Source organism: Daldinia childiae (genome assembly GCF_008694065.1).
Source record: "Daldinia childiae strain JS-1345 chromosome Unknown Scaffold4, whole genome shotgun sequence".
Lineage (NCBI taxonomy): Eukaryota > Fungi > Ascomycota > Sordariomycetes > Xylariales > Hypoxylaceae > Daldinia > Daldinia childiae.
Window position 1 is genome coordinate 2,987,647 of NW_022984645.1, and position 25,533 is coordinate 3,013,179.

Here is a 25,533-nt window from a genome sequence, read left to right on the forward strand (position 1 = left end):
GTAGTTTGTCCATGGTAGTGAAAGAGGGAAGGAGGGAGGAAAAGGGAACGTTTGATACTATAACTAGATGGAAGATACCACGAGATCTAAGGATCTTGTTCTGGCATGGATGGCGTTAGGAAAATCTAAAAAAGGGGTAATTGATGCTTTTATCATGCCATATCATGTTCATAAGCGAGGCGATTCTCTCTGATTTTTCCACCTAAGCTTTCTTTTTTTCCCCCTAATTTGCGCCAAACCCATGAGTGATGCTCATCATAGTCCCGAGATGGTAATACTGTATCATCCGCATATCTGCCTCCTTATTTATTTATTCATGCCTCAATCTTGAGCTTCTCAACTTGCTCGACGGGGATACTCTCGTCGTCCTCGTCAATCTTACCCACCAAGCCGCGCTCCCAGAGCTGCTTGCCCGTCAACCTCACCGGCTCCTTCACCTTAGCCTTCTTCAGCTCCGCGAGCTTCTCCTCTTCCTCCCGGCGCTGCTTCTCCTCCATCTCCTTGATGAAGCCCTCGCGCCACTGCAGAAACGTCTCCGGGGTCACCGGCGTGCCGTGGAACTTTTTATTCTCCTCGCGCTCCGCGGCCAGCATGGCTTCCTCGTGCACTTGAGCCGCGGCCGCGCGCCGCTCCGCGATCAGCTGCTCGGCTTCTTCCTTGAGCGTCGTGACGAGCGTGAACACCATGGCCATGCCCATATTCTCCTGGATGACGTCCTCGAGCCCTTTCAGCAGCTGCGCCTTGTCGGAGGCGATGGAGAAGTGCGGGTGCGAGGCGGCGTTTTGCGGCGGCGAGAGGTCGAGGATGGGCGCCTCGTCGGGGTAGTCGTCTGGGTACCGCACGTGCAGGACGAGGGTGGGGGGTTCGTCTGTTTCGTCATCGTTGTTGTCGTCTGGGAGGTCGAGTTTTATGGATATGCGATACTCGGTCTCGGATATGTCTTTATTATTATTATTATTATTTAATATTTAATACTATGTCAATTTACTGGTGATGATGGCGGGGTAGATTGTATAGTATAGAAATTGTGAGGGTTGAATAGGTATAGGTAGTTAAAAGTCACGGACCTGTGATTTCATCTGGGAAGATGGAGTCGAGAACTTCGCGTTCTTCGACTTGTTCTTCTCGGCCCATGGTGGCTCATGGAGAACTGTTAAACGCGTCTATTTACAGGATGGGACTTCTATAAAAAGGTTCATGGTTTTTTATAGTTTGTATTATTCTATAGGTAGTATGTACCGGCGTAATCCCACCACCGGCTACCGTCTTGCATTGCTAGTAGCTTTAGATTTAGGTGGGGCCGCGGGGTGAAAGTTCGATAATTGCGCCTTCACCGCCCGGCATTATAGGGGCTCCACTAAATATTTTTTAGGTCTGGGATTCGCAGACTTGGATAAAATAAAAGTACTGCATGATAAGTACTGCTAGGTTATCACTATTGAATAACCTGCTGTAAACTTCATCTGTTTTAAATTTAAACTCCTCAAAATGGCGCCCAAAGGTGATGCGCTCGGAAGCAAAAGGAAGCTTACCAATGGCAGCAAAGAATATTCAAGCAAGAAGCCCAAGTTCGATAAGAAACCGTTGCGGAAACAGGAGCCGGAAGAAGATGTTAGCGACGATAGCGAGATCAGCGAATTTTCGGACCGAGAAGATGGCGGTGCTGCTTTGAATAATGTCAATTCGCAACAAAATGATGATATACCGTTCCGGTCAAAACCTGATGGAAATCAACCTGGAAACACCTTTGAAAAAGGTTGGTCAAAGCAAGATGATTATTCCGAATTTTGCTAACTCTATACACGCAGGTCAAAACTCGCGCGAATCGCATATAAAGCAGAAGCAATTGGCCCAAGAGCGCAAAGCAGCAAAGCCCCTGGCTGATGAATTGCAACGAACAAAGAAGCTCTGGGAGAGACTACGGTTAAAATCTAAAGTTCCGAAAGATGAACGGCAGAAACTCGTCGAGGAGCTCTTTAGCATTGCTACAGGTCGTATGAAGGACTTTGTGCTCAAGCATGATTCTGTCCGTGTCGTACAGACCGCTATCAAGTATGCGACCCCTGAACGACGGAAGATGATTGCGAAGGAGTTGAGGGGTGCATATCCTATACTAGCCGAAAGCAAGTATGCCAAATTCTTAATTGGCAAGCTTCTGGTGAAAGGCGATGACGAGATTCGAGATATGATAGTTCCAGAATTCTACGGCAGAGTTAGGAAACTTATCAACCACCCCGAAGCTTCTTGGATCCTGGATGATATTTACCGAGGCGTTGCTACTAAGGAGCAGAAGGCTATTCTGTTAAGAGAATGGTATGGGCCAGAGTTCCACATATTCCGAGCTACGTCGGCGGACGAGACCATCCCCACGGCCGAACTTTCTCAGATCCTTGAGGAACAGCCAAGTAAGCGGGGGCCGATCATGAGATATCTGCTCGACCTAATCAACCAACTTATTCAAAAGAAGATGACTGGGTTTACAATGCTACACGACGCCATGTATCAGTACTACGTCAATGTGAAGCCAGACACCGAGGAAGCTAAAGAATACATGGAAATGATTAAAGAAGACGAGAACGGCGACCTACTCAAGAACATGGCTTTCACGAAATCGGGTGCTCGACTTGTGTGCTTGCTTCTCGCCCACGGAGCAGCTAAGGACCGAAAACAGATCCTAAAGACATATAAAGATACCTTCCAACTTATGTCGAGCGATCCGAATGGTCACTTGATTATTCTCGCCGCTTACGACCTAATTGATGATACCGTCTTAACTTCCAAATCCATTATAACGGAATTACTAGGCAAGACGGAACAAAATGAAGTTTCTAATGTTGTCATCGCCGCTAATGATCCGAATGCTCGCTTAACAATACGATACCCTCTTGAGGGCGCATCGAAAGTCCTCTTCGATGCTAGCCACGCTGATGATCTGAAGCTCCTTGAGGAGCTGTGGGAAATTCGAAAGACAACAAGTAAGAAGGACCCTGAGATCCGTCGAAAGGAATTAGTCACAGCATTATCACCACAACTGCTTTCTGCGATTGCCTCGTCACCGCTAGATTTGATCTCTACTTCCCATGGGTCTCAATTAGTTACCGAAGCTCTTCTTTCCTGCATCGGAGATAAATCCGAGGCGTTACAAGCAATAGCATCAACCGCAACTGGAAACCCCAACGAGGAAGATGCACCAGCCGATGAATCAGAAGCTGAGCTCATCCCCGTAGAGCACATATCCAAAGCTCCCCACGGCGGACGCATGTTCAAGACCCTAATAGCAGGCGGTCACTTCGACAAAGCGACCCGGCGCATAATACCCGTCGACCCACCCCTCAACTTCGCAGATATCTTGTACCCCTTCATCAAAGACCACATCATGGCATGGGCCACAGGCCCTAGCTCATTCGTCGTGCTCAGTCTCTTAGAAGCAGAAGACTTCTCGAGTAAAAGCGAACTGAAAAGCACGCTGAAGAAAAACAAAAAGGCCCTCGAGAAAGCGGCGACGGAGGAAACGCCGGAGCAGAAGGCGGCTAAGGAGGTGGGTACCGAGGAGAAGAATAAGAAGAAGAAGGGGAAGAAGGCTGGACCGAAAAAGGAGCCGACTGTTGGGAATATGGGGTCTAAGTTGCTGTTGGAGAAGTTGAAGGGTTAGAGGCTGGGGACTTCTTCGAGGCGTGTTAGGAAGTTTGTAGATGTGTGAATGTGAATATGAGATTTTGGTGTTTGAAAGAGGATTTTGAGTGCGTCTTTTGATGGGGTGATTGGTTGCTGTGACATGCTGCCCGTATCGAGGTCGTTTGACTTTGTGTCTCTTGTTTTATGCTGGGTAAATGCTTTACGGGTTATGCGACTCGTGTATAATTGCTTCGTGCAAAGTGTTGATGGTATATCTAACATTATTTACTCCTGCGTAGGCAGGTACGCTACTACGTCTTTAACCCTCTCGAATAACTAACCTAGGTATCTAGATAAGATTGGCTTTTTAGGTACAATATAAATCCAAAGCCATTGAAGGGCCACTAATGATATCTTATCCTCAGCTCTAGGGCTTCTATTGACTCATTGGAAAAATCATTGGTCGGCTTAATACCGAAAAGAGCGATGATATATTCTATTACAATCCAAACTTATATTCGCTCTAGCGAATAGCAGAGTCGACGTGTTGTATAATTCAATACGCATTGTGGCAATGCTCTCGAAGATGCCCAAGACGTTACTCAATAAAGGCTGCCTTGGGCATGCCGACAGTGTCGATTCTTAGCAATGCCACGCTCCCTGCCACGCTCTCTGCCGCAGCTCAATAATTACTTAACCCGTAGATTATGTAGCCCCCTGATTATCCTTCCTCAATTATTGCTCGGAGTATCTTGCTTTTCAAATCTCATCAAGTTGTTTTAGCGACTAGACACACGTCTGAGATGGCCGAGATCGCTGGGCTTGTCTTGGGAGTAGCCGGCCTTGTGGGCGTGATAGGTGCGTTTAGAGATGCTATAGATCTCTTTAATGATTTCATGAGCTCGCGAAAATTCGGCCGCGACTACGAAATACTGGAGACTAAGCTCGATATTGAGAGGACGATTTTATTGCAATGGTCCGAGCAGGTGAAACTCTTACAGCCTGACCATGACCAAAGATTAAACGACCATACTACCCAATGGGCTATCACTCGTATTTTGGGATGCATCAAGCTTCTAATGAACGACGAAACTCGACTAAAGGATCGTTATGGCCTAGAAAGGGAGGGTGAATACCGGCCTATTGATAGTACGGAGTTTGGGGCTCCTGAGCACACCAACTACGTGCCTATAATCAGTGGTCGTCGAATGGCAAAGTTCGTCAGGGAATTCGAGGCAATGAAATTGCGAAGTGATATACGCGACAAGACAACAACAATAGGCAAGCGAATTCGATGGGTTGTTCGAGATAAGGCGAGGTTCGAGGAAGTGGTTAAAGAGTTGGCCCATTTTACCACGAAACTTACTCAGATTGTCCCGATATTTGACAATCGAGCGATCACACGCCGTGCAACGGAACAGGATGTTGCTACTATTAGGAATCTCAGAGGACTAAAACTCGTCCACGAAGCATCGGTTGGGGGTAGAATAGTAGTCGCAGAATTGACTGAGGAACATCTTACACGTACTTGTAAGGAGCAGATCCTTCACGGGTTATGGTTCAGAACTATCGATGAAAGGAGAGAGTCTATTTCTAAAGCACATTGTAAAACATTCCGCTGGGTACTTGAGCCACCCCAGGGAACATATCTATGGGATGACCTCTCGGAATGGCTTCAATCTGGCTCGGGGATCTACTGGGTTTCTGGGAAGGCCGGGAGTGGCAAGTCAACGCTGATGAAACATTTAATCCAGCACAAACAAACCAGGAAACTTCTCTCTAGATGGGCTGGAGACACACAATACTTCCTAACCCACTACTTCTTCTACAATATGGGGACTTATGAGCAAAAGTCCCAGGAGTGGTTATCGAGAACTCTTCTGTATCAAATACTTTCTGAGCACCCGGATCTTATTCCCGAAGCCCTCCCAAATATGTGGAAGCAACTTTATGACGACAGCGTTTCTGCAAGCTTGCCATCTGTAACCGAAACTAAATATGCGTTCCGGGTACTTGCGACGAAGGCACCACAGATCTGCAAGTTTTGTTTTTTCATCGATGGGCTTGATGAGTTCGTGGGAAATTATCACGATGGCATTGATTTTCTCAAAGAGCTTGTTATGAACCCTCATATCAAGATTGTGGTCTCGAGTAGGCCTATTCCAGATTGCGTTGCATCTTTCAGCGAACTTCCATCGTTAGATCTGCATCATTTAACACGTGCTGATATTAAGTCTTATGTTGAAGAAACTATTGGTGGCCATAGGTACATGCAAGGTCTCTTAAATCGACATACCGTCGAGGCAACAGCAATTATGGAAGGTCTAGTCAACAAAGCTTCGGGGGTCTTTCTCTGGGTTATTCTCGCTTGCAGATCTCTCACACTAGGTTTCGCGGACTTTGATAGGATTCACGAGCTACAACGTCGCGTCGATGAGCTGCCACCAGAGCTTGAGCAGATGTTCCAACATATGCTCAATGGAATCAACAAGCGTCATAGAGAGCAGGGATCTCGAATGCTGAGAATATGTTTTGAAGCGCGACAAGCACAGGACAGGCTAGAATACAGCGACATGACCTTACTCGGCTTAGCCCTAATCGATGATGACTATACGAATATGGAGCGAATACCAACTTTAGAGAGAAGCCAGAAACGTACATTATGTGAAGAACTTGAAGGGCGGTTAAGGAGTCGGACAGGAGGATTGTTGGAGACAAATTGGAGTGAGAGCCGTGTCAGCCGAGACGACTGTAGGCATTGCTTTTGCGGCACTAGAGGTGAAGAGGAACACGATACAAAGATCGATGGAAGAGTCATATTTATGCACCGGACTGTCTTTGAATTCCTAAGCAATGAGAAATCATGGGATCTCGAGTGTTTACGGCCCCCGAATGGACTCCAGGCTGCCTCGGAGCTGTCTCGCATTGGTCTCTATTTGGCTATGGCGAGCATCCCCTATAATTCCACGCAGGCGACGAGCTTTCTATGTGACGGGTTTTATTGGGGAGCCCAATCCGATTCCCAACATCCTGAAAGCAAAAATAACATCTTCTGGGTTATTCAGCCATTTATCGATACTCTAAAGCCAGATCCACAAAACGAAGATGATATGCTGGGGCGGATTGCCGAGGCGAATAAACTGTCATCGGTAATAGTAGACCTTGCTGTTGAGGCTGGTGCAATAAATTTTGTTAAGAGTAATGCTTCTTCTCTACAGGATGATCTGGCAATTCCTAGAAAGGATAAATGGTCTAGCTTGCTGTACCACGCGGTGTCTCTTCCCTTGACCTGTGGGGGTATCCGAGAGTGGCTTTACGGCAGAGATATGTCTGGGTTACTTTCTGAAATGGTGTCTTTGTTGATTTCCTACGGCGGAGATCCGAATTACGAAATATTCGATCCGAGAGAGGCGGTTACAACAACCCCATGGCTTAATTGGCTGGAATCAACATCATGGATCGTTCTAGATGAAAGTGACCGGTTACTACCTGCAGAAGTTGCAGAGATCTTTCTACGCTCTGGGGCCGAAATATCGGAAGATTTTCGCCAGTGGGTTCAGGCAGAACTTCAGAAGAGTCCTCACCGTCGTGTTCGGAAAGCGGGCTCTAAGCTACTCGATCTAGCCGAGCAGCTAGAGTTTGAGAATCCCCTGAATTGCTCCAATGAAGCTGAAGAATCCAGTGAGAATAAGAGAAGTGAAACATTCGTATGCGGAGGAGTATCTTCGTATTTCAATGCCCAATGTCTACCGAATTTACGGAAGAGGGAAGGCGATGCGTTCCCAGAAGACTATTGCAAACGAGTCCGTTCGTTAAGCCACTAAATCGATATATGCGATATTGGGAGATATCCAGACGGCCTCTATTGAAGGACTACATTAAGGTAAAGACTACCTCGGGGTAGAAAATAGGAGTTTAGAAGTCGGGCAAATCCATGGCCACTTAAATATGAAGTTTTTGGCTATGGATCTTGGTGAATAGACACTGAGAAGATTCGCGTGGAGGATGAATTTGGTATTCTCACGAGGAAGATCACTCAGTGAATATATGTATTATATGTTATTTCGTTAAAATAAAGCAATAAATAGAATACATACGGATATACTAATGGCTAAGAAACATGGTATGTTTAAATTTTATATCCGGGTCCGACAAGCACTGGTTAATCCAGAGTGCCGTCCTACCTATCTATAAGCTCTTCTTATCAAACCTCACGTAGAAATACAATCAGTCATATACCTTCTTTTCTTTAAAGCGATTACCTTTTAGTAGGGAGGTGAGGAAGTTATCAAGACTACTACTAATATACAAAAAGTGACAGGATTCTAGATGAGATACCTAGGACAAAGGATATGTTCAGCATGCATAAACGTAAATCCTCGTAGCTAGGTTAGAGTTCCTTGCGGAACACCCAAGTTGTAGTAAAAAAGATCTAGATGTCTAGGAATAGAACCTCGAGAAATAGCTCAAGACTTAAGAATTGTCATTATTCACGTGGACTTAGATAAAACGAGGCTCTTTAATAGTGCTGAGAATATCAACGCACTACCGACTTGTCAGCACTATTGGATGCAACGAACCCCAATGCGGCGTACAAAAGCTTACGCCGTGTCGTGGATATTGGATGATTAAAGTCTAGTCTTACAGTCTCTGAGGTCAGCCAAAGCTATAAAGGACGATATGAGTGCCGCGATCTTACCAATAGTAATATCTTTTCCCCCTTAACCATATATGCTGACGACATCCAAAAACCAATAAACTAGACCGTTAGCCACCCCGGATTGACTGCATATGCCATGCGGTTACGCAGGTACATGTGTAACGACCGATATCAGATTTCAGAGACGTCTATTATACATACAATACAGTTACGCATCGAAGTTTTAATAAGGTGTAAAATTACAACTAGAAGACAACTCTCTATAGCTACTTGCGTCTAAATAATGTAATCCATCTAAGTCATCAGTCATCCGGAACACCCCCTATCCTCAACCCCATTTGTAGTCTGACAAGACACTCTAAATTTAGTCAAGAGCTAATATCCATATCTATCCCCGTAGTTAAGTGCCCGTGGCCGTAAGATCAAAGTCCATTATGTCGTAGTGGTTTTCCGGCAGTATCTGACATGTCGTCGCCCGAATCCGGCTGGTTGACGTAAAAGTCAGGACTGTTATTCTCCACGCTCATCTTAGCCGCGTTGTACCGCTTAAAGGCGCTTTCGACCAACAAGCCAACCTCTTTCCTATTCCGGCCAATAACCCCCACAGCAAGTAGTGCCTCGGTCTCTTCGATCCAGTCCTGCAGCCTCCTGAACCCTACACGGTCCTTCTCCAGCCTCTGCGGCTGCCCAGATCCCTTGATCAGAGCTAGAATGCCGGCCAAGACCGTGTTGATAGCTCCGAGCACGGTAATGAGAACTTCGTATCGTCCGGAGTTGGGGCCCATGGCGGTTAGCGCAGCGCCGATGACGATCTGAGCAAAGTAGCAAAGGTAGAGGAATGCGGTGAGGAGGGCGTTTTGGACACCCTTGATCTGTTGGGTTTGAATCACGGATTTGTATATGCCAACCGCGGTGTTGCGTCCCTCTTCGAGAGTACCGCTCTCGGTAGTGTCGCGGGCATAGTTTATTCCTAGCGCTTTTCTGAAGATAACGAGGTTCTCGTCGTTGGGTCCACGGATAGCAAGGCCTGCTGGGGCTCCCCAGGATAGGTTGGTGATTGTCTTTATAGGTGCAGGGTCAGTCGGCGTCGGGTTTGCTATGCTTGGCTTCTGAGGCGAGGCGGGAGATTTAGATGACTTGGGGACAGAGGGCGAGCTTATTTGAGGAACCGAAGTCCTCGAGCCCGGGCTTAGGAGAGGAGAGTGAACGTCTTTAATATCAGACATCGTTGCGAGACTTCTTGCCAAGAGATAGTATTTCCTCGTATCGAAATTCGAGAGTGGCAGTATCTTGGATTTTGAAATGCTATGAATATTAATCCTCGAGTCAGGAGACTATGAAAGCTTATTTATATATGGTAGCGTATATATTGTATTAGATACCACAGGTAAGGACCCTATGAGTCGTCTCACCTGACCGAAGGGTCATGCACCGTTACATGATTTGCATCTAGTCACCGCCTCGTCTTGAATAGGTTCAATTCTGTCTCACGTCTATTCTCATCACACTGATAGAACTCGTTGCTAGTTGCTGACATAATTATATAGACTTATGGGAACTTGAAGAGGAATTGCTGACGTTGATCTCGCAGTCAGGGTCGCTCCTCGGGAGAGAAGCCAGGTACGAGGTCTCATGGAAAAGAACACTCGCCGTCCAAAAGTAACAATAACATAGTCAGACTATAAGCCGAAAGTAAGCAGTATCGAGTGGTGACGTCGGAGTGGACGACAAGGAGAGGTTAGCCGGCGCTTCGAGTGTGATAGTAACCCTACCTTATAGAGTATTTGGCTGACTCCATATCAAGAGAACTTCCCCTTGCCTCGGTCGTTCCGCAGCAACTTACCATCTTTAGATCATTTGTGTTATCCCTCTTACGTACAAAGTCGTTTATCTTTCTACTTTTTCTTTCATGATACTATATCATAAGTAAGAAAAGTCAATATTGGCAATGTAATTCTTATCAATCATTCAAGATCGTCGAAGATCACAAGTCGTACACCAACTTCGAACAGGTATACTAACCGTAACAAGCCAGCGACTCCGCTTTGCATGCAACGCAAATCCCAATATCTTCAGGACCTAACTTCCGTAGCACACTTTGGTTTTCTTTTTTTAGAGAAAGTAAAGTCGGTAAGAGAGACGAATAAAACGAAAGCAGTACTGTTGAAATATCGTAACTACATACTTTTTAAGATCGCTAAGTCAGAGATCATTCGGGTTGGGTTGGGGTGACTCGGATGACGATCTAGGCTAAGACAAGGGGAGTCATTACTCCCATCCATCAGTTTCCTATCACATGCCACGCAACAAATTGCGTCAAAGGGGAATTCTATGAAGAGCTTTCAACAATATTTTATATATGCAACACCATTATTCCATCAAATCGATCATGAAGTGCTATAAAATTCTTGTCTACAATTTCCCCATCATCTCAGTCTCGATCAATAAAATTCTATAGTTGCATTTGACCAGGCCATGTCGCACGCTGGATGCACCAGTCGATCAGTGATACCAACTCCGATAAACCTTCCTCGTCGCGGGGCATTTCGTGAGACCCTTTATGTATTTGTATCTTTCTAATATATGGGTCGCAGAGCCCCGTGAGTTGAACTGAAGTCGGAAACAAAGGGTCATTCTCGCTCCATACGTGTACGGTTGGTATTCTTATTTTCAGCTCTAACGGAATTCTGTTTAGGTTTAATCCAAAACAATCGTCCGAATTATATACTGCCCGGCGCGCCTTAGTCGTATGAGTTGGTAAAGGACCAAGGCCTCGGTCTCGCTGCAGTTTTGCTTCCGCTACTACGTTTTCTGCCTCGTTCGAGACAGGCACTCCGAGATCTTTTAGAATCTTGAGCGGAATTCTTCCGTCGATGAAAATGGCAAATTTGAAAGCTGGCGGTAACTCATGATCATACCATTGTCGATATAATAAAAAGCTGGAAACAACAGCAGCGCTTTGAGAAACTGCTAAAACACCATCGTAGGGTCCATCATTGTCTATCTTTGTAGCTAGCCACTCGCTAGCTTTACGAATATCTTCGACTTCTTCAACCTCATAGAACTTATAGCGGTGTATCTTATGGGGCGATGAGTTTTCCGCTGGTAAGTTTGAATATTGCAAAGGACCGTTAACAAATTCAAACAAGAGGTTTGAGTTTGAATGTTGCAACTTTGATAGTAAAGAAGCTGTTTTAAAGGGTCAGCAAGGGAGGTAACTTGCTTGCCATAATATGTGACTATATACCTAATTCTGACTTCAAGATTGCCTCATTCTGGCTATCAGCGTGAAGGCAGAGTATTCTCATAATGGAGTTCGTACTTCGGATAGTTTATTAATGTTTTATCATAGTTATATTATCCATCAAGTCCCAAGTCGCTATAGAAAAAATTATATTCCGGATATCCGCCTACCCCCGGAGGTCCGGCTTCAAAGCTCTTATTCATAGGGCCAACCTGTTCCTTACATAATTTATAACTTATTCAAGAAATGCTCATTGTAACTTAGCATTGCTATACACTTAAATTTGGTCATCTTAAAATGACTGATCGTATTTCACTTATGGTGAAGGTGTTTGTTTATGTGGGGTAGTAGGTATTGACCTGTGGCCGAGTTGGCTCGAGCTTCGTACTTCGATGTTTGCGTACCTTAGATAATCATTTCCTTCTTTTCCCTTACAAACTTGAGAGGATATAATAATATTTCGCATCATGGCGAATCCGGTTGTAGCACCTTGGGAGCTTGATCCTAAAGGAGATGTCCTACTTACACTTCACAACCCGAACGCACCATTTGCTGTATGGGATGAATACTGGTATAGGAAGATAGCAACCGAAGCTACTCATGTCAGACCAATCTACAAGTCCAACGCCAAAGTCCAGTTCTTACTCTCGTCAAGACATCTATCTTTAGCTTCCGGGTACTTTAAAAACCTTCTGCGAGGTCCTTGGATAGAAGCAACGCCAACGTCCCCAGATGGTCGCCTGTGTGTGGATGCTGAGGGTTGGGATGAGAATTCTATGCTCATTCTAATGCGAATTATACACGGTCACAATTACAAAATCCCCAAATCAATGACTCTTGAAGAAGTTGCTAAGGTTGCCGTACTGGTTGACTATTACCAATGCCATGAGGCAGTTATGGTGTGGTCAGATGTATGGATAAACAATATGCCTGGTTATGACAAACATACGTTTAACAGGGACATTGTTCTATGGATTTTAGTTACTCAAGTTTTCCGTAAAGAAAAATTATTCAAGAACGCAACGCTGGTCGCTATACAGCATTGTAAAGGTAAATTCCCAACGTTAGGCCTGCCAATCACGGCAGCGGCCGGTAAGTACCTATAGTTCATCTACTCCCGTCTGTGTAGACAACATGCTAATCGCTTCGATAGGAAGAATCGATGAGCAGAGGGAGTATCTCCTGGGTCAGATTTTTTTTCTTTTATATGACCTTTTAAAACGCTTACGCGAGGGCCGAGCTGGATGCTCATTCGAGTGTTCGTCGATGCTGCTGGGCGCACTCAGTATACAGCTCCAGAAGCTAGGGATCTTGGAGCCGCCGCTGAATCCCCCATATGCTCGCTATAGTTACCTGATAACTATATCAACGATGTTGGGATTAGTTACTCCTAGATGGATCCCCTTGCCATCAAGCGCGCTCCCAAAAGCGCCAGCCTCGACCTCAAGAGAAGAACCACACTCTTGTACGCTTCCGAGCTTTCTCTCCGCGAGGTTGAGTGATAAAGCCAAAGGCATCGAGCTAGCAAATATCCGCAAAGACTGAGTCAAGATGGTCTTAGACATTGACTAAAAACCCGAGAGCACACATCTAGCTACCTAGGTAGGCCATTACTCTGGCTTAGTTAGTAGAGGGTAAATTATCCTATGAATAAACATTTGCCAATAAGATTTTAATATGTGTTGACATAAGACTAAGTGCTGTCACTACGCTAGATTAGGTACTTATGTAGAGTTCTATACTTTGCAGGAGTCCTTCACACACAAGTTACCTAGGTATATTTCAAGATGTGACACGATTCTTGATCCCATTCCATGAATTTTCGCTGTTGGTGCTACATGATATCATTCTTTTGCTACCCACTTCTCAAGCCCTAAATACGACGTAGAGAATATCATCGATGTAGGTCTATTTCGTATTAGTACACGATGGCATTACCCACATTCCCCTGAGGGCATTCCTTGAATAAGCCACTTACACGAGCGGGAAACGAGTTTGTCGGATGTTAGCCATCGTAGAACGAGGCTCAACATGACCGAGAAAGCGTATAATTATCGTCGAGGCCGGACTATCGCCTTCGACCGTATTTCCCCCTCTGCATAGCTCTCTTCTCCAATCTTCCCTAGCACCGGGTATTCCCCAACCACAACACAAACCAATCACCTCCTCCCCGGCAACCCCGGCACACCAACATACCTCTCCTCCCGCTCCGTCAAAAACATAACCTGGATCCAAAACTCCTTCAGATCCGCATCCCACCAAGTCCAATACCGATCCCCCGAGCGATCGATCTCCCTCGCCTGGAGCTTGAACCCGCACGTCTCGTACGGCTCCGCCGCCACGAGCATGTACTGGAAGTTCTTGTCGGGCGGCTCCTCGACGCGCTGCTCGAACGCGCTCATGAAGCGCACCTTGGGCATCACGTCCTGCGCGATCTCCGGGTACTGCAGCTGGAACAGGAGCCCCTGCTGCAGCGTCACTTGGTCCCGCACCTTGGTGATCTTGTACCCCGGCCGCCCGATCTTGACGATATTGCGCCGCACCATGCCCGCCCCGAAGCCCGCGCCCACCACGCCCACCGGCAGCCCCGTGTTGGGGTCGATCTGGCTCTTGCCTTCTTTCTGCTCCCGGGCCGCGCGCCGCGCTAGGTTCGTCTGATGTTTCTTGCCCTGGGTGTGCGCGAGGTAGGACCCGTCATTTTGGTGCACCGTTAGACAGAGGCGGCATTCGAATGACCCGACGTGGTTCTTGAAGAAGTAGGGGTCCTTGTCGAGGTCGATGGTTTCGAGGGCGAGCTTGCGTAGACGCTCTCGTCGGTCGGCATTGGTGGCGCTGTGAGAGGCGACACCACCGCCGCCGAACTTGGAACCGGCGCGGTTCTGATAATCCATTATCGTATCTTCCTCCGCGTTGTTTAATTGATATCTATAGTATTTATATACTAATTTTTGTGCTCTTTCGTCGTGTTGAAGATTTGCGCGCGGATTGAATGGGAACTTCGTTGATGTTTGGTGGTTTGTATAAGATGGGAAGGGAAGCGTGTAATTATGGGACTGAGAATGAGAAGCTTCTGATTGATTGATGGCGTTTGGAAGCTAGTAAGATAAGATAACGGCTGCCAGCCGCCAACAGCTGTCAACTAAGCTTGAACTTAGGTAATCATCCCCCCTTTTATTGTATCTTCATACAAGTTTGAAGGTGTAAATTTGTGAAATTGTAAAGTTGTAAAATAAAGATTCTAATTAATTAGGTACAACTATAGCAACTACACTTTCATCTCGGATAGCATATTTCATATTTACACACACACACAGCCCACAGTAGCGACAAGATAATAATAACCGTTCAGTAGTCATGTTAACCAACTACTCGTAAGTAGTTTACTACTATATCATCTAGTTCGTCACGCATCAAAAACATCGCAAAAATACAAAAGCAGTATCGTCTCATGATTTAGCAGCCAAGATATTAACGTAATCAGACTACCATGTCTTCATTTCAGAGATGTGGCTTAATATTTTTTTTCCCTTTTTTCTTAGGCATGAGAGACTACCAGGTCTCACCGCAAATATTATTTCCTGGATTCGGGGATATGCCAGACAATTTAGTGGCCTAAAGCCACGACCCCCATAAAGTCCAAATCCTCAATTGTCCTAACCTCAGCTTTTAGAGATCACAAACCAACTAGGTTCGGAAAGGGCTGAATAGTCGAGACCAGATAAATCAACCACACGCTTAACGGAAGTTGTTATCGAACCGCTTGAACGTGTACCCGATGAATGGCAAGCTCATCTCGGGTGACTCCTCAATTGGTTTTCCAATTGCGATGGCTTGGTTTCTCAAAGCCGTCGCATTGTCTGTTTGATCGATCTCGTCCGTTGGGAAATAAGTTGTGTCGATGGCTGATGTTAGACGAGGTTCAAATGGAGCTCGAATACGTCGAAGACTATCGAATTCGACACCACGGAAAAACGCATGAGCCTTTATTTCCTGAGCTCCACTTCTTCCAAGTCGCACCTCAGTATTGCAGATGAGACTGAATCTTTATTAGCAAACGTAAAATTAATGTCACAATACAAAACTTACCTTCGGATCAGGTGCTCAGCCTCCCTTCCAAGTGTGATATCGTCTGGGAAATAAAGTGATTGTCTCCAGTTAACAATCTTTCGGTACGTGTCGTGGCTGTCTTCCGCGCAGAACGGAGGCCAGCCGACAAGACATTCGAACATGATAGTACCCAATGACCACCAATCGCAATCAAAGGTATAACCTTGTCCTGTAAAGATTTCTGGTGCGATATAGTCAGGGGTACCGACGGTTGAGTACGCCATCAGTCTTCGAGACTTCCTCCAGTCGTTAATTTGGGAACGGTTGCTGACCGTCAAGTTAATCTGGTCAAGAGCAACCGAGTTCCGATCCTTAGGCCGACTCGATTTGCCCTGCAGAAGTTGTTGGTAGTAGTTGTTATCGTGAAGCTTGTGGAAACCTGTGGATAGACCGAAATCGGTAAGCTTGACGTGCCCACCCCGATCAAGAAGAATATTGTCAGGCTTGATATCACTATATCATCTAGTCAGTAACAGAAGTACTTATAAATAGCTGAGTTATAATCATACCGGTGAATGAAACCAAGTTTATGAACGGCCTCGATAGCTAACACGATCTCTGCGATATAGAATCGTGTAATATCTTCGGAAAAGATTTCGTACTTGATAAGCATCGTCATTAAATCTCCACCAGGCAAGAACTCCATCAACATATAGAGGAAATTGGCATCCTGGAACGTCGTGAAGAGCTTAACAACCCAAGGGCTGTCAGACTCGGCTAAGATATCTCTCTCAGCTCGAACATGGGCTAATTGATCTTTCTTGAACATTTCGGTTTTAATTAGGGATTTCATAGCGTAGACCTGACCGTCGGCTTTCTTTTGGACCAGTTTGACTTCTCCGAAAGCACCCTTTCCGATGATCTTAACTGTAGTATAATTCTCGGGCTTGTCTTTAGTTCGCAAGAATCGTAAATAGCGTGCTTCCTTTTTGCCGCCGTTTTGCCAAATCTGTTCACGCCTCGAAGAAGACTGGTTGGGCTCTGAGAGTTTCTGTTCCATCTCGCTCTGTCTATTCGTAATTGAGCAGTTAGCATCCTCCTCGACATCAATAGTAGCAATCGATCTTAGGCTAAACTATAATGACATACCGTAAGTTGCGCTCACGAGCACGCTTGACGCTATCCTTGAAGAAATCAGCAGCCAGCTGTGAACACTTTTTCTGGTTATTATTCGCATTGAGACCATATTTCTCGGGGTTTCGCTCGGGCGCAGGCTGGAAATCGGGCTGGCGGGAACCTTGACCGGGCATGGGAGGAGCATTCGCATAGTTATAACCAGGTTGATGGCTGGACGAGCCTGAAGTTCGGGGTCGTTGACCTGGCGAAGGACCTCGCGTTCCGTAGGAACCACCTCGACCGGCACCTCCTAGATTCTGGTGTGAGAACTGGTGAGCCAGACCGACATTGGGATCATTGGTCCCAGGAGTGTTGGATCGAGGCTGATATGCTCCTGTAGCTTGGGCACTACCGTATTCGGCGGGAGCCTGATATGGGCCAGGCGCAAAGTAGTTGCCCTGGGGAGCATAACCACCAGCATATTGCTGAGGAGCTTGAGACTGCTGGGAAGCAAGATGCTGTTGCGAAGACGTTGGGAAGACCGGTTGAGGGAAGGTAGAGGGCGTGGTAGGATATTGGCGGTCTGAGGGACCACTAAGCCGCTCGTTACTGTTGAAGTTAAGATAGAGGCGATTATTAGGGTCCATCTTGGTTGCAATTGCTTTATAGTTGACTTTGTCAAGTATTTTTTAAGAGAAAGATTTAAACTGGAGTGAATGTAAATCGGGGTAACGAGTAGTCGAAGCCTAAGTCGAAGTCGAGGTCAAGTTCTAAGAGGTAACTGAGAAGTGTAGCTAGGGTTAGATAGGTGACAACTATAGGTATTGTTGTGGGTAGCTAAAACTTCATTGGTTCCTTGAATATCGAGTTCACCGCAATATTGATCAATGTCTCAAGAAAGCGACTGTCAAAAGAGGAGGTGAAGAGAACAATAGATAGGGCCCAAATTTATGTTGCGGCTTGTAACGATTGCTAGCAACGCGAAAGTTCAAAGGCGAAAGTGCGCCGCAGTTCATAGAGGGGTATCACTAGAATTCAACTTGGAAATTCCTAGTATTCCCCTTTTCGCATAAACGAAATGATCCCGTACACACAACTGAACGATGACTTGATTTCCTGACCCAGTAAGGAATAGAGGTAAAGAGAGTGTGCGAAGGGGGGGGATTTTTCAGAATTATATGAAGTTGTCTGGATGGATCCCAACCCTCGAATGGAATAAAATGCTACTGGTCAAGGTAATTCCCTAAAGAGGACGGTAAGTGGGTGCGACGAAGCCCCTGAAAACACTCGCCAGCAAGTCAACCGCCTGGGGAGGGGCGCTATCGACAGGCGATTAGCCATTCTTGGTGTAGCGTGCCAAGACTCCGGGCGCTCCCATGTTAGGTTATGTTAGGGTCAGGGTACTTCGTTTATCTGTTAAAGCATTGCCATGTGCATATGTATGGAGACTATGCACGTAGCCGCTCCAAGCTAAGAATTGTAAGGTCGTGATTGCATGTGCGTCCGTAAAGCAACTCGAAACTCAAGCTTGATTAACGTCCCTGACGCACATACATCACCCCATATCTCATCCTATTATCACATGCAATGCATGTTTACTTTAAAAAGACGACAATGATATTTGGCTGCATTGATTATTTTCCTAACAATTTATCATTAGCATATTACATAATGAGAACAAATGTACGTACCGTTTCTATGTTTAAGTTGGAACATTTACATCTGAACTTATATGGAATAGTTAGGTAGTTAGTTAATAGATGTTAGAAGCTTCGAAACTCGCTAAAGGTACCTTATACCAATATAATAAAGTAATAAGAAGTCATCAAACAACGGTCTTAACCCCCTTTCAACTAATTTACCTACTTAGCAGGGAACCTTGATAATAATAATAATTTGACCCTTCATACATATTTCTCGAAAATATTCCAAGTCTCTTGAGTTTCTCGCTATGGCCTCTAATACTTGCATTTTAATATTAGTACCGGAGAATGCTCAAGCCTATTATCCAGAATTTCCATGCAGATATCCCATTCTTTTAAGTACCAGAGTATCTATGTATCCGCTATTCAATAAACTTATTTGATTGGCTGGGACTACCTAAACCGGTAGGTGAGCGTGGGGTTCACCGATAGGAGCTACATAGATCCGACCCCATCGAAATTTTGTTATCGGCCGCATCTGATGAACCTCGAGCAAATTTAAAGATTCCTTCTAGGCATTGTGGTTAATACAAAAATCCGAGGATAATTCGCTATGGCGGATCAAAAGCCTCCCGTCCAAGGCGCTTCTTCAGTGTCGGCTTCGCCTGTAAGTAAAGTCTAGAAACCGAAATAAACTGTCTTATTAACCTGCGATAGGCGGCGGCGACGGCGACAGCGACAAGCTCTGGGACTACTTACAAAGCCCCAACACCTAACCCAGCTTTCCGCATGATGGGAATACCCGGGCTACCTAAGAAGCTCCCCTCTCGCAACTGGATGATCTTCTTCGCCGTAACGGGATCCATCTCTGCCGCCGTAATATACGACAAGCGCGAGAAGAAGCGCGCAACTGTCCGGTGGTCCAAAGCAGTCTCCCACCTCGCGCGCGAGCCTATCACGAATCCGACCCAGCTACCACGAAAACTCACCATCTTCCTAGAGAGTCCCCCCGGTGACGGTCTCCGTGTGGCACAGGACCACTTCACCGAATACGTAAAACCGATATTAGCCGCATCAGGATTGGACTGGGAGTTCGTACAGGGCAGGAAAGAGGGCGACGTTAGAGCTGCGGTGGCTGAGAGGATACGACGGACGAGGCAGCCGGAAACAGAGGTTCAAACTCAGGAGGAGATCGTGAGGGAGATAAGAAAAAAGAATGCGACGCCCGAGTGGCAGGGTCTTCGAGGCGATATTGTAATTGGACGACATACGTGGAAGGAGTATGTACGGGGTATACATGAGGGCTGGTTAGGACCTCTCACCCCGCCCGTATTACCGGAACCCGAAGTGAAGAAAGCCGAGGAGACACCAGCTACGGAAGGAAGCGAAGGCGAGAAGCAAGAGCCGAAACCCGAGGAGAAACCCGAGAGACCACCGCAACCACCGCCATACAACACAACAAACGACTATCCCACTTCCCCCCTTCCGATGCTTATTCCCGCCGAATTCTCCCCCTCAGCACCCATACCATTCCCCCATATTCTCGGCTTCTCCAACACATTTATACGTTTAAGACGCTTCTTCAACCGTCGCTACTTAGCCGACGACATAGGCCGCGAAGTTGCAGCCGTATGCCTAGCAGCGGCGCGCGAGTACCGCGAGGACCTAGACTTAACACAGGCAGAGCAACAAACTGCCCTTGAACACGAGGAGAGTGACTGGCCTAAGGCTACATGGAAAGAAGACAAACCCAAGGAGGGTGAAGAAAAGAAGATTCCCACCACGCCTCAAGAGAAGATATGGACAAGTCCCGTAGTGCTGGACCCGCGAGTCGCGATGCGAATGCGTCGCTTCGAAATACAGCCCGAGGAGGAAGCTCGCGCTAAGGAAATCGTGGTCCCAGAAGAGGAGATAGAGGGTTGGATCAAGGGCAGTTTCCGGAGCTTGTACCGCTGGGCCATCTCGAAACCCGAGCCCAACCCCGCGTGGCTCGACGAGTGAGAGTCGACCCTAATCGTCTGTCCAGATTTACCTCAGTCTAGCAATCACCAAGGATTCAAATGTAAAATATAATAGTATGCATAGAAGGATAACCTCATCGTGCATTGCCGGTCGGCATACGGCTCTGCCTGTACTAACATGCCGCAACGCATCGGGTTTGCATAAAAGTGGTGGTAAGGGGGCAATGTTGGGATGTGCTACGCTATGTATGTAGGGTATAGGCAATTATATGACGACCATGTGATTATGTTTACATTTGGAAAAAAAAAAATCACAACTCTATCTTCGGAGCCCCATTTCTCGACCAATTATTTTCTTATTCGTACATTGTATATGTGACATTGTCTTTTGCATCCGCCATAACAAGAGTAGTCTGTGGAGTTGGCGGGTTGACTCTTCATATTAGAGCATAGTAGTTGAATATCCGAGATAACAGGACTTATCAGACCAGTCTTTGCGCTGTGTCTACCTATGCTATCATTGTGACCATCTATAGGGTTTAATTCATTAACATCTTGACTGATCCGATAATTTCCACACCTAACTTCCAATTCACTCATCGTAAATATTAATATCTCGTTGACTGTTCCAAATCTTGTTAGGCTTTGACCTACGTACCTATGTCAAGGCTAGAGCCGTAGAGATTATGGCAGCAGTAAACAAATAGTCATCATGAATTAGTAGCATGAAGCTTCAATCAACATGCATTTAATCATCTTCGTCCTCGTCGGAGCCATAATCCACCAGGCCAAGCTTCGGTTTGGATTTTGGCTGTTCCTGGTCCGTTTTCTCCTCTATGGTTTTCGAAGACTTTGGATCAGAGTTTGTCCTGACATTCGGTATAGGCTTTGATTCCGTCTTCGCCTTCAGCCCCTCTAGTTTTGTATCCGGCTCAACTGCTCGTTCAACTTCCTTCTCGGAACCACTAGCTCTCTTTTTCACACCCTTAACAATAGCCTTCACCTCCTTATCGGGCCTCTTTCGCTTCTTTACCCCGCCGGTCCATGTCCCGACATCTTCACCGATATCTTCACGCACGACATCCCCGTCTTCGGCGTCCCCCGAAGAAGCAGTAGTTCCGGTAGCCTTCTGCGCCTGTCGGAAACTAGCCAACCTCTCCTCCGTCTCCCGCTTAACCCTTTCCTCCTCCACACGTCGCTCATCACGCATGCTTTCCAGAAAGTCGATTTCATCGTCGTCCAGCGCGCGGAACTGATTGCTGATACGAGTCTTCTCCTCAAATGCCGCCTGCTTAGCCGCTAATATCTCTTATTTTAGTTTTTTCGTTCTCTCGCACATAATACAAGTCCTCACCTCCTGCAATGCTATCATAGGACGATGAGGAAGAAATAAAGTAAAATAAAATAAAAGTATTCAAGAAAATCAAACCGTACCTTTATTCGCTTGCAAAATATCAAACAAGGTCTTACTCTCCCCGCCGGGACCCCCCTCGACCTGTGCCCTACGCGCCTCTTCGCGTCTCCGGCGGTCAGCTTCGAGGTCGCGTTGCACGGCTTCCCATTCGGCGTTTCTCTTAACGGTTTCCTTATCCCATTTCTGTGTTTCCGGGGCTTCCTGCGTCTTACTCGAAGGTGACACGGATGCAGATTGCTGCGGTTCACCGTCGTCGCCGGCGATGGTGCCAGCCGACACGAAACGGGATGTCATTCTATTTGTTATTCTATAGATGTTTTGGTGTGTAGGTGCGCTGATAAGAATGAAGAGGTAGCATATGTCTCATAGAAAATTCATAAAGAGGTAGTTTATTTGATTTGTTATACTTAAATCCTTAAAAGATTCATTTTCTAGCCTCAGGTTAAAGATCACATAATATTAACATTTGGATCTTGTTACCAGTCTTTATCGATAAGTACTAGATCATAACAAATTCCAACAGGCCTAAATCATTTAAATCATTTAAATCATCCCGCTTAAATTCTTAACTCATTTATATACGGAATTTAATTATATTCCAATTATAGGGGGTATCTACCTAAAGTAACAATTTGACGGGTTAATATACCCGTTATTACAAGAGACACGCTATATCTTCGTGAAGTTTGCAGTTTAATATTTTTAGTCTAGGTTTATCAATTGTACGTAACAATAAGCCGAAAAAAGCCTCGATGGGCTGTCAACCATGGCACCTCGTTGTCTGTATCGAGGACGCCTATAGCCATGCAAACTTCAAGACAGCCAAACCTTACCATACAGTTATACGTGCGAAGCATCGCTAACAACCCCCAGACCCCAAACCCTCGACCCATAACCCCTTCACTTAGCCTTACACCTAGGCTTTGGTCATGGTAGTCGTGAAAGGAAATCAATCGAAATACCCCATCTCAAGGAGGCAAGAACAGTAGTAGTAGTGAAGGAAAACCAACGAGTATTTAGAGCCAACCAGGTAGAAAGCCCAATACACGGTTCCCTCTCATCACCTAGCTAAGTGACGTAGACATCGAGGCGTACCAGGTGCTAGAACTACCACTCAGGACTAAGCTGATCAGGACAAAGGCGAAGACACTCATGTCTTGTGAAGTCCGCTGGATACTCGCTCCAAGATGATCCACACCGAGTAGAAAACAAATAGTGCAGCCCAATTTTTATCCCACTCCCAATGCTGCGTCCTACAGCTGGGCCAATGCCCATTTTCTTTATTTCAACCCGAGAAAAAAAGGAACCAAAGAAAAACGTATCCTATGAGCCCTCAAACATACTGAAAGACATATTCCAGTCTATGAGCTGTACAGTGGGAACATAGACTGTGGGAAATACCCCTGAAGCATCCAAAATATCCACAGGACTGCTCAAAAAGCCCCGGGCTGATCAGTTGTGTCAGCCTCGGGTAAATATTCGTGAGGTGAATTAACGTAAGAATCGTGAGTGAACCGTAGACAAAAGAACAAGAAACCCAGTCCTACCCTGGCGAGCGCGTGAAGTATCGGCCAAGGCCGACGGAGGCGAAAGTATAGCCAGCTTACTACTCCACAGGGCGAAGAAAAGAGTTACCGACGAAGCGAGATCTACCATCCCGAATGAGACTCAAGGTATAGGTGAGTGATAGGACGATGAGGCTAGCTGTATAGTCCATCTCTTTATTTTAGAACGCCAAAAAATAGAACCTTGACTTTTGCCGCCGCCGGTATAGAAATGCGAACCCGAAGGTAACATGCGATAATCTATTGCAAAGTGAGAACAGGAATACCGGACCATCCCAACAAACCAAAACCAATTAACGCCGCTATAATTATTGATGCGGAGACGTCGTAAAAAAATAAAACCAAAAATGAAAAAAAAAAAAAAAAAAGGAGCAACACGTATCGAGGCGAAGGAGACGCCCACTGAATATGGAGATTCGGGACCGGCATTCGAGGAATCGACGGAATGGAATGCTTTCGCGACGACGACACGAGCGAACGAATATCGACTCAAGCGAGAAAATTAAATTCGATTCGGCGACCTCCTTTACCCAACCTATCCCATACCAGGGATGAAAACCTTACGCCGGTGTATAGGAAACTCCGAGGGTATCTGAGTAACAAATTTATGTGCCTGAACATGCCTGAGAACGATGCCAGAGTAGACATTAGTGCAAGTATTCCCCATATCATAAAACCTCGGCTGAGCACAAGAGTCAGCCTCATCCAAATTGGCATCGATGATACAATACGACGTGCCATCGTAAAATCGGGCCTAACCCATCACCGACTGGGTATAACTGTGCTTTTACACGTAAGCAGTCCCTGTGCCATGGCGTTGAGCCCGACAGTGGGTACAACACTCAGGAAAGCTCGGATCCCAAGGACCAGAACCATATTGGGAGCAGTAATGCTGAGGGAAATGGGATCCACTACGAGATGCGAATGCGTTGTGACCAGGTGCCTTGTAACCAGGTGGCTTGTAGTGTCTGTTATAGCCCCCATTGACAGCCTGAGAGAACCACTCATCATAAGAGGCATTCACTGAAGCAGCCGAGTTGAGATACTCGGGGGTTCCGTAACCAGAATCTGGAGGAGTCAGAGGAGCCTGAGGCTGCGACCAAGGATTACAATATGAGCCTTGCCAGGAGCCCTCTCGGCACCGGTAACCAGTGGTCCCGGCATGGGCGAGCCTGGCATTCAGGTTGAAGCGTTCGTGCTCGGCAATATCCTCCTGTGCCCAGCTCTGCAAGGCAAGGGCATGATGCTGCCGTACTGGCTCCGGGTGAATAGCAGTAACGATCGGTGCCAACCTCTCGCGAATAGCGATGTGGGACTGTTGCTGCTGCTGTTGTTGTTGCTGTTGCTGGATCTGGTGGAACTTCTTGTTCTCTTCCCATTCCTTCCAGCTCTTGAGCCACGCATTGTAGTCGTGACTCTGGTCAAGATTGACATACAACGACCAACCGATATGTTTCAACCACTCATTTTCCATAGTGTTGAGGTCTGACACTGCAATGCCACTAACGTCGGACCATGATCGATTCTGGAAGGTATTGTCGTCGAGAAACTTGCTACCGAGGAGAAGAGCAATAGTCAGCATTTTCCACATCTGGCCCTCATTCGGATTGAATGAGCCGGACTGGTTAAGCATGTTGACTCTCTTAGCCAAGTAATTCATTCCGAGGAGGATGGTGGTGCTCGGAAGTCGTGTAGAAGTAAGGATCTGGTTCACGAACTTCCTAAACGCGCCAGAAACTGATGACTTAGGGAGAATGACTCGCACCGTCATATCAGCCACATACTCTGCCATGAGTTCAGTCTCGTAATCGAGAACTGCGCAGACACCGCCCGGCATGATGGCGGTTGTGTGGAAGGACTCCGTCAAAGATCTAATGTTGACCTTTGTCGGAGGGTTTCTGCTTCAAGCACGTGGAAACAGATCAGCTGGGTGGAAACACCACGACACAACTGGCTGTAATATCCAAGGCTGAAGAGATAAGAAAATATAGAGGAAAAGGTTGTTGAGAACCCTATTGAGATGCGCAAGCCATGAAGCGGTTGTCCCTATCTCGATTGATCGAATTATAGGTCTAATCGAGAGCTGATTGAAGAGACTCGTCCCAATAGGAAATGATGTGTTTAAAAAGGTGAATAATCACGCTGTCTGCCGAGCTGGGGCGATGGCAGCGATTAGGATAGACGAAATTAGTGACAAATCGTACTCGAGTAGGAAATATGCGCAAGCCGTCGAGGGTATAAAAGGTTCAGTGAAGACCTCTTAAATCT

General features: G+C 46.3%; 10 protein-coding genes across 11 annotated transcripts; 4 read left to right on the plus strand and 6 right to left on the minus strand.

Annotated features, from left to right (window-relative positions):
• Positions 1-314: 314 nt before the first annotated feature.
• Positions 315-1,134, minus strand: GL218_05105 (uncharacterized protein; the record flags this gene model as incomplete). The annotated part of the gene is made up of 2 exons (XM_033581743.1): positions 315-940; positions 1,068-1,134. The coding sequence occupies 2 exons, from the start codon at positions 1,132-1,134 to the stop codon at positions 315-317; spliced, it is 693 nt and encodes a 230-aa protein (XP_033435419.1).
• Positions 1,135-1,488: 354 nt separating this feature from the next.
• Positions 1,489-3,652, plus strand: GL218_05106 (Pumilio homology domain family member 6; the record flags this gene model as incomplete). The annotated part of the gene is made up of 2 exons (XM_033581744.1): positions 1,489-1,756; positions 1,809-3,652. 2 exons carry the CDS (start codon positions 1,489-1,491, stop codon positions 3,650-3,652), a joined length of 2,112 nt encoding a protein of 703 aa, XP_033435417.1.
• Positions 3,653-4,418: 766 nt separating this feature from the next.
• Positions 4,419-7,439, plus strand: GL218_05107 (Heterokaryon incompatibility protein s; the record flags this gene model as incomplete). The annotated part of the gene is made up of 2 exons (XM_033581745.1): positions 4,419-6,339; positions 6,394-7,439. The coding sequence occupies 2 exons, from the start codon at positions 4,419-4,421 to the stop codon at positions 7,437-7,439; spliced, it is 2,967 nt and encodes a 988-aa protein (XP_033435647.1).
• Positions 7,440-8,697: 1,258 nt separating this feature from the next.
• GL218_05108 (uncharacterized protein) lies at positions 8,698-9,501 on the minus strand (the record flags this gene model as incomplete). Its single annotated transcript, XM_033581746.1, has 1 exon — positions 8,698-9,501. The coding sequence occupies one exon, from the start codon at positions 9,499-9,501 to the stop codon at positions 8,698-8,700; it is 804 nt and encodes a 267-aa protein (XP_033435424.1).
• A 2,485-nt stretch (positions 9,502-11,986) lies between these two features.
• GL218_05109 (uncharacterized protein) lies at positions 11,987-13,064 on the plus strand (the record flags this gene model as incomplete). 2 transcript variants are annotated; one of them, XM_033581747.1, is made up of 2 exons in its annotated part: positions 11,987-12,611; positions 12,673-13,064. In XM_033581747.1, 2 exons carry the CDS (start codon positions 11,987-11,989, stop codon positions 13,062-13,064), a joined length of 1,017 nt encoding a protein of 338 aa, XP_033435425.1. The 2 variants fall into 2 exon arrangements, with proteins under 2 accessions (XP_033435425.1, XP_033435426.1); XM_033581748.1 differs by lacking the exon at positions 12,673-13,064 and having other exon boundaries at positions 11,987-12,625.
• A 614-nt stretch (positions 13,065-13,678) lies between these two features.
• Positions 13,679-14,410, minus strand: GL218_05110 (Splicing factor 3A subunit 2; the record flags this gene model as incomplete). The annotated part of the gene is made up of 1 exon (XM_033581749.1): positions 13,679-14,410. The coding sequence occupies one exon, from the start codon at positions 14,408-14,410 to the stop codon at positions 13,679-13,681; it is 732 nt and encodes a 243-aa protein (XP_033435855.1).
• Positions 14,411-15,254: 844 nt separating this feature from the next.
• On the minus strand, positions 15,255-17,329 carry GL218_05111 (Serine/threonine-protein kinase cot-1; the record flags this gene model as incomplete). The annotated part of the gene is made up of 4 exons (XM_033581750.1): positions 15,255-15,555; positions 15,606-16,079; positions 16,136-16,636; positions 16,716-17,329. The coding sequence occupies 4 exons, from the start codon at positions 17,327-17,329 to the stop codon at positions 15,255-15,257; spliced, it is 1,890 nt and encodes a 629-aa protein (XP_033435854.1).
• Positions 17,330-18,938: 1,609 nt separating this feature from the next.
• Positions 18,939-20,326, plus strand: GL218_05112 (Mitochondrial import inner membrane translocase subunit tim54; the record flags this gene model as incomplete). Its single annotated transcript, XM_033581751.1, has 2 exons — positions 18,939-18,992; positions 19,043-20,326. 2 exons carry the CDS (start codon positions 18,939-18,941, stop codon positions 20,324-20,326), a joined length of 1,338 nt encoding a protein of 445 aa, XP_033435857.1.
• A 708-nt stretch (positions 20,327-21,034) lies between these two features.
• On the minus strand, positions 21,035-21,994 carry GL218_05113 (uncharacterized protein; the record flags this gene model as incomplete). Its single annotated transcript, XM_033581752.1, has 2 exons — positions 21,035-21,585; positions 21,721-21,994. 2 exons carry the CDS (start codon positions 21,992-21,994, stop codon positions 21,035-21,037), a joined length of 825 nt encoding a protein of 274 aa, XP_033435856.1.
• Positions 21,995-24,052: 2,058 nt separating this feature from the next.
• Positions 24,053-25,102, minus strand: GL218_05114 (Meiotically up-regulated gene 80 protein; the record flags this gene model as incomplete). Its single annotated transcript, XM_033581753.1, has 1 exon — positions 24,053-25,102. The coding sequence occupies one exon, from the start codon at positions 25,100-25,102 to the stop codon at positions 24,053-24,055; it is 1,050 nt and encodes a 349-aa protein (XP_033435850.1).
• Positions 25,103-25,533: the final 431 nt, after the last annotated feature.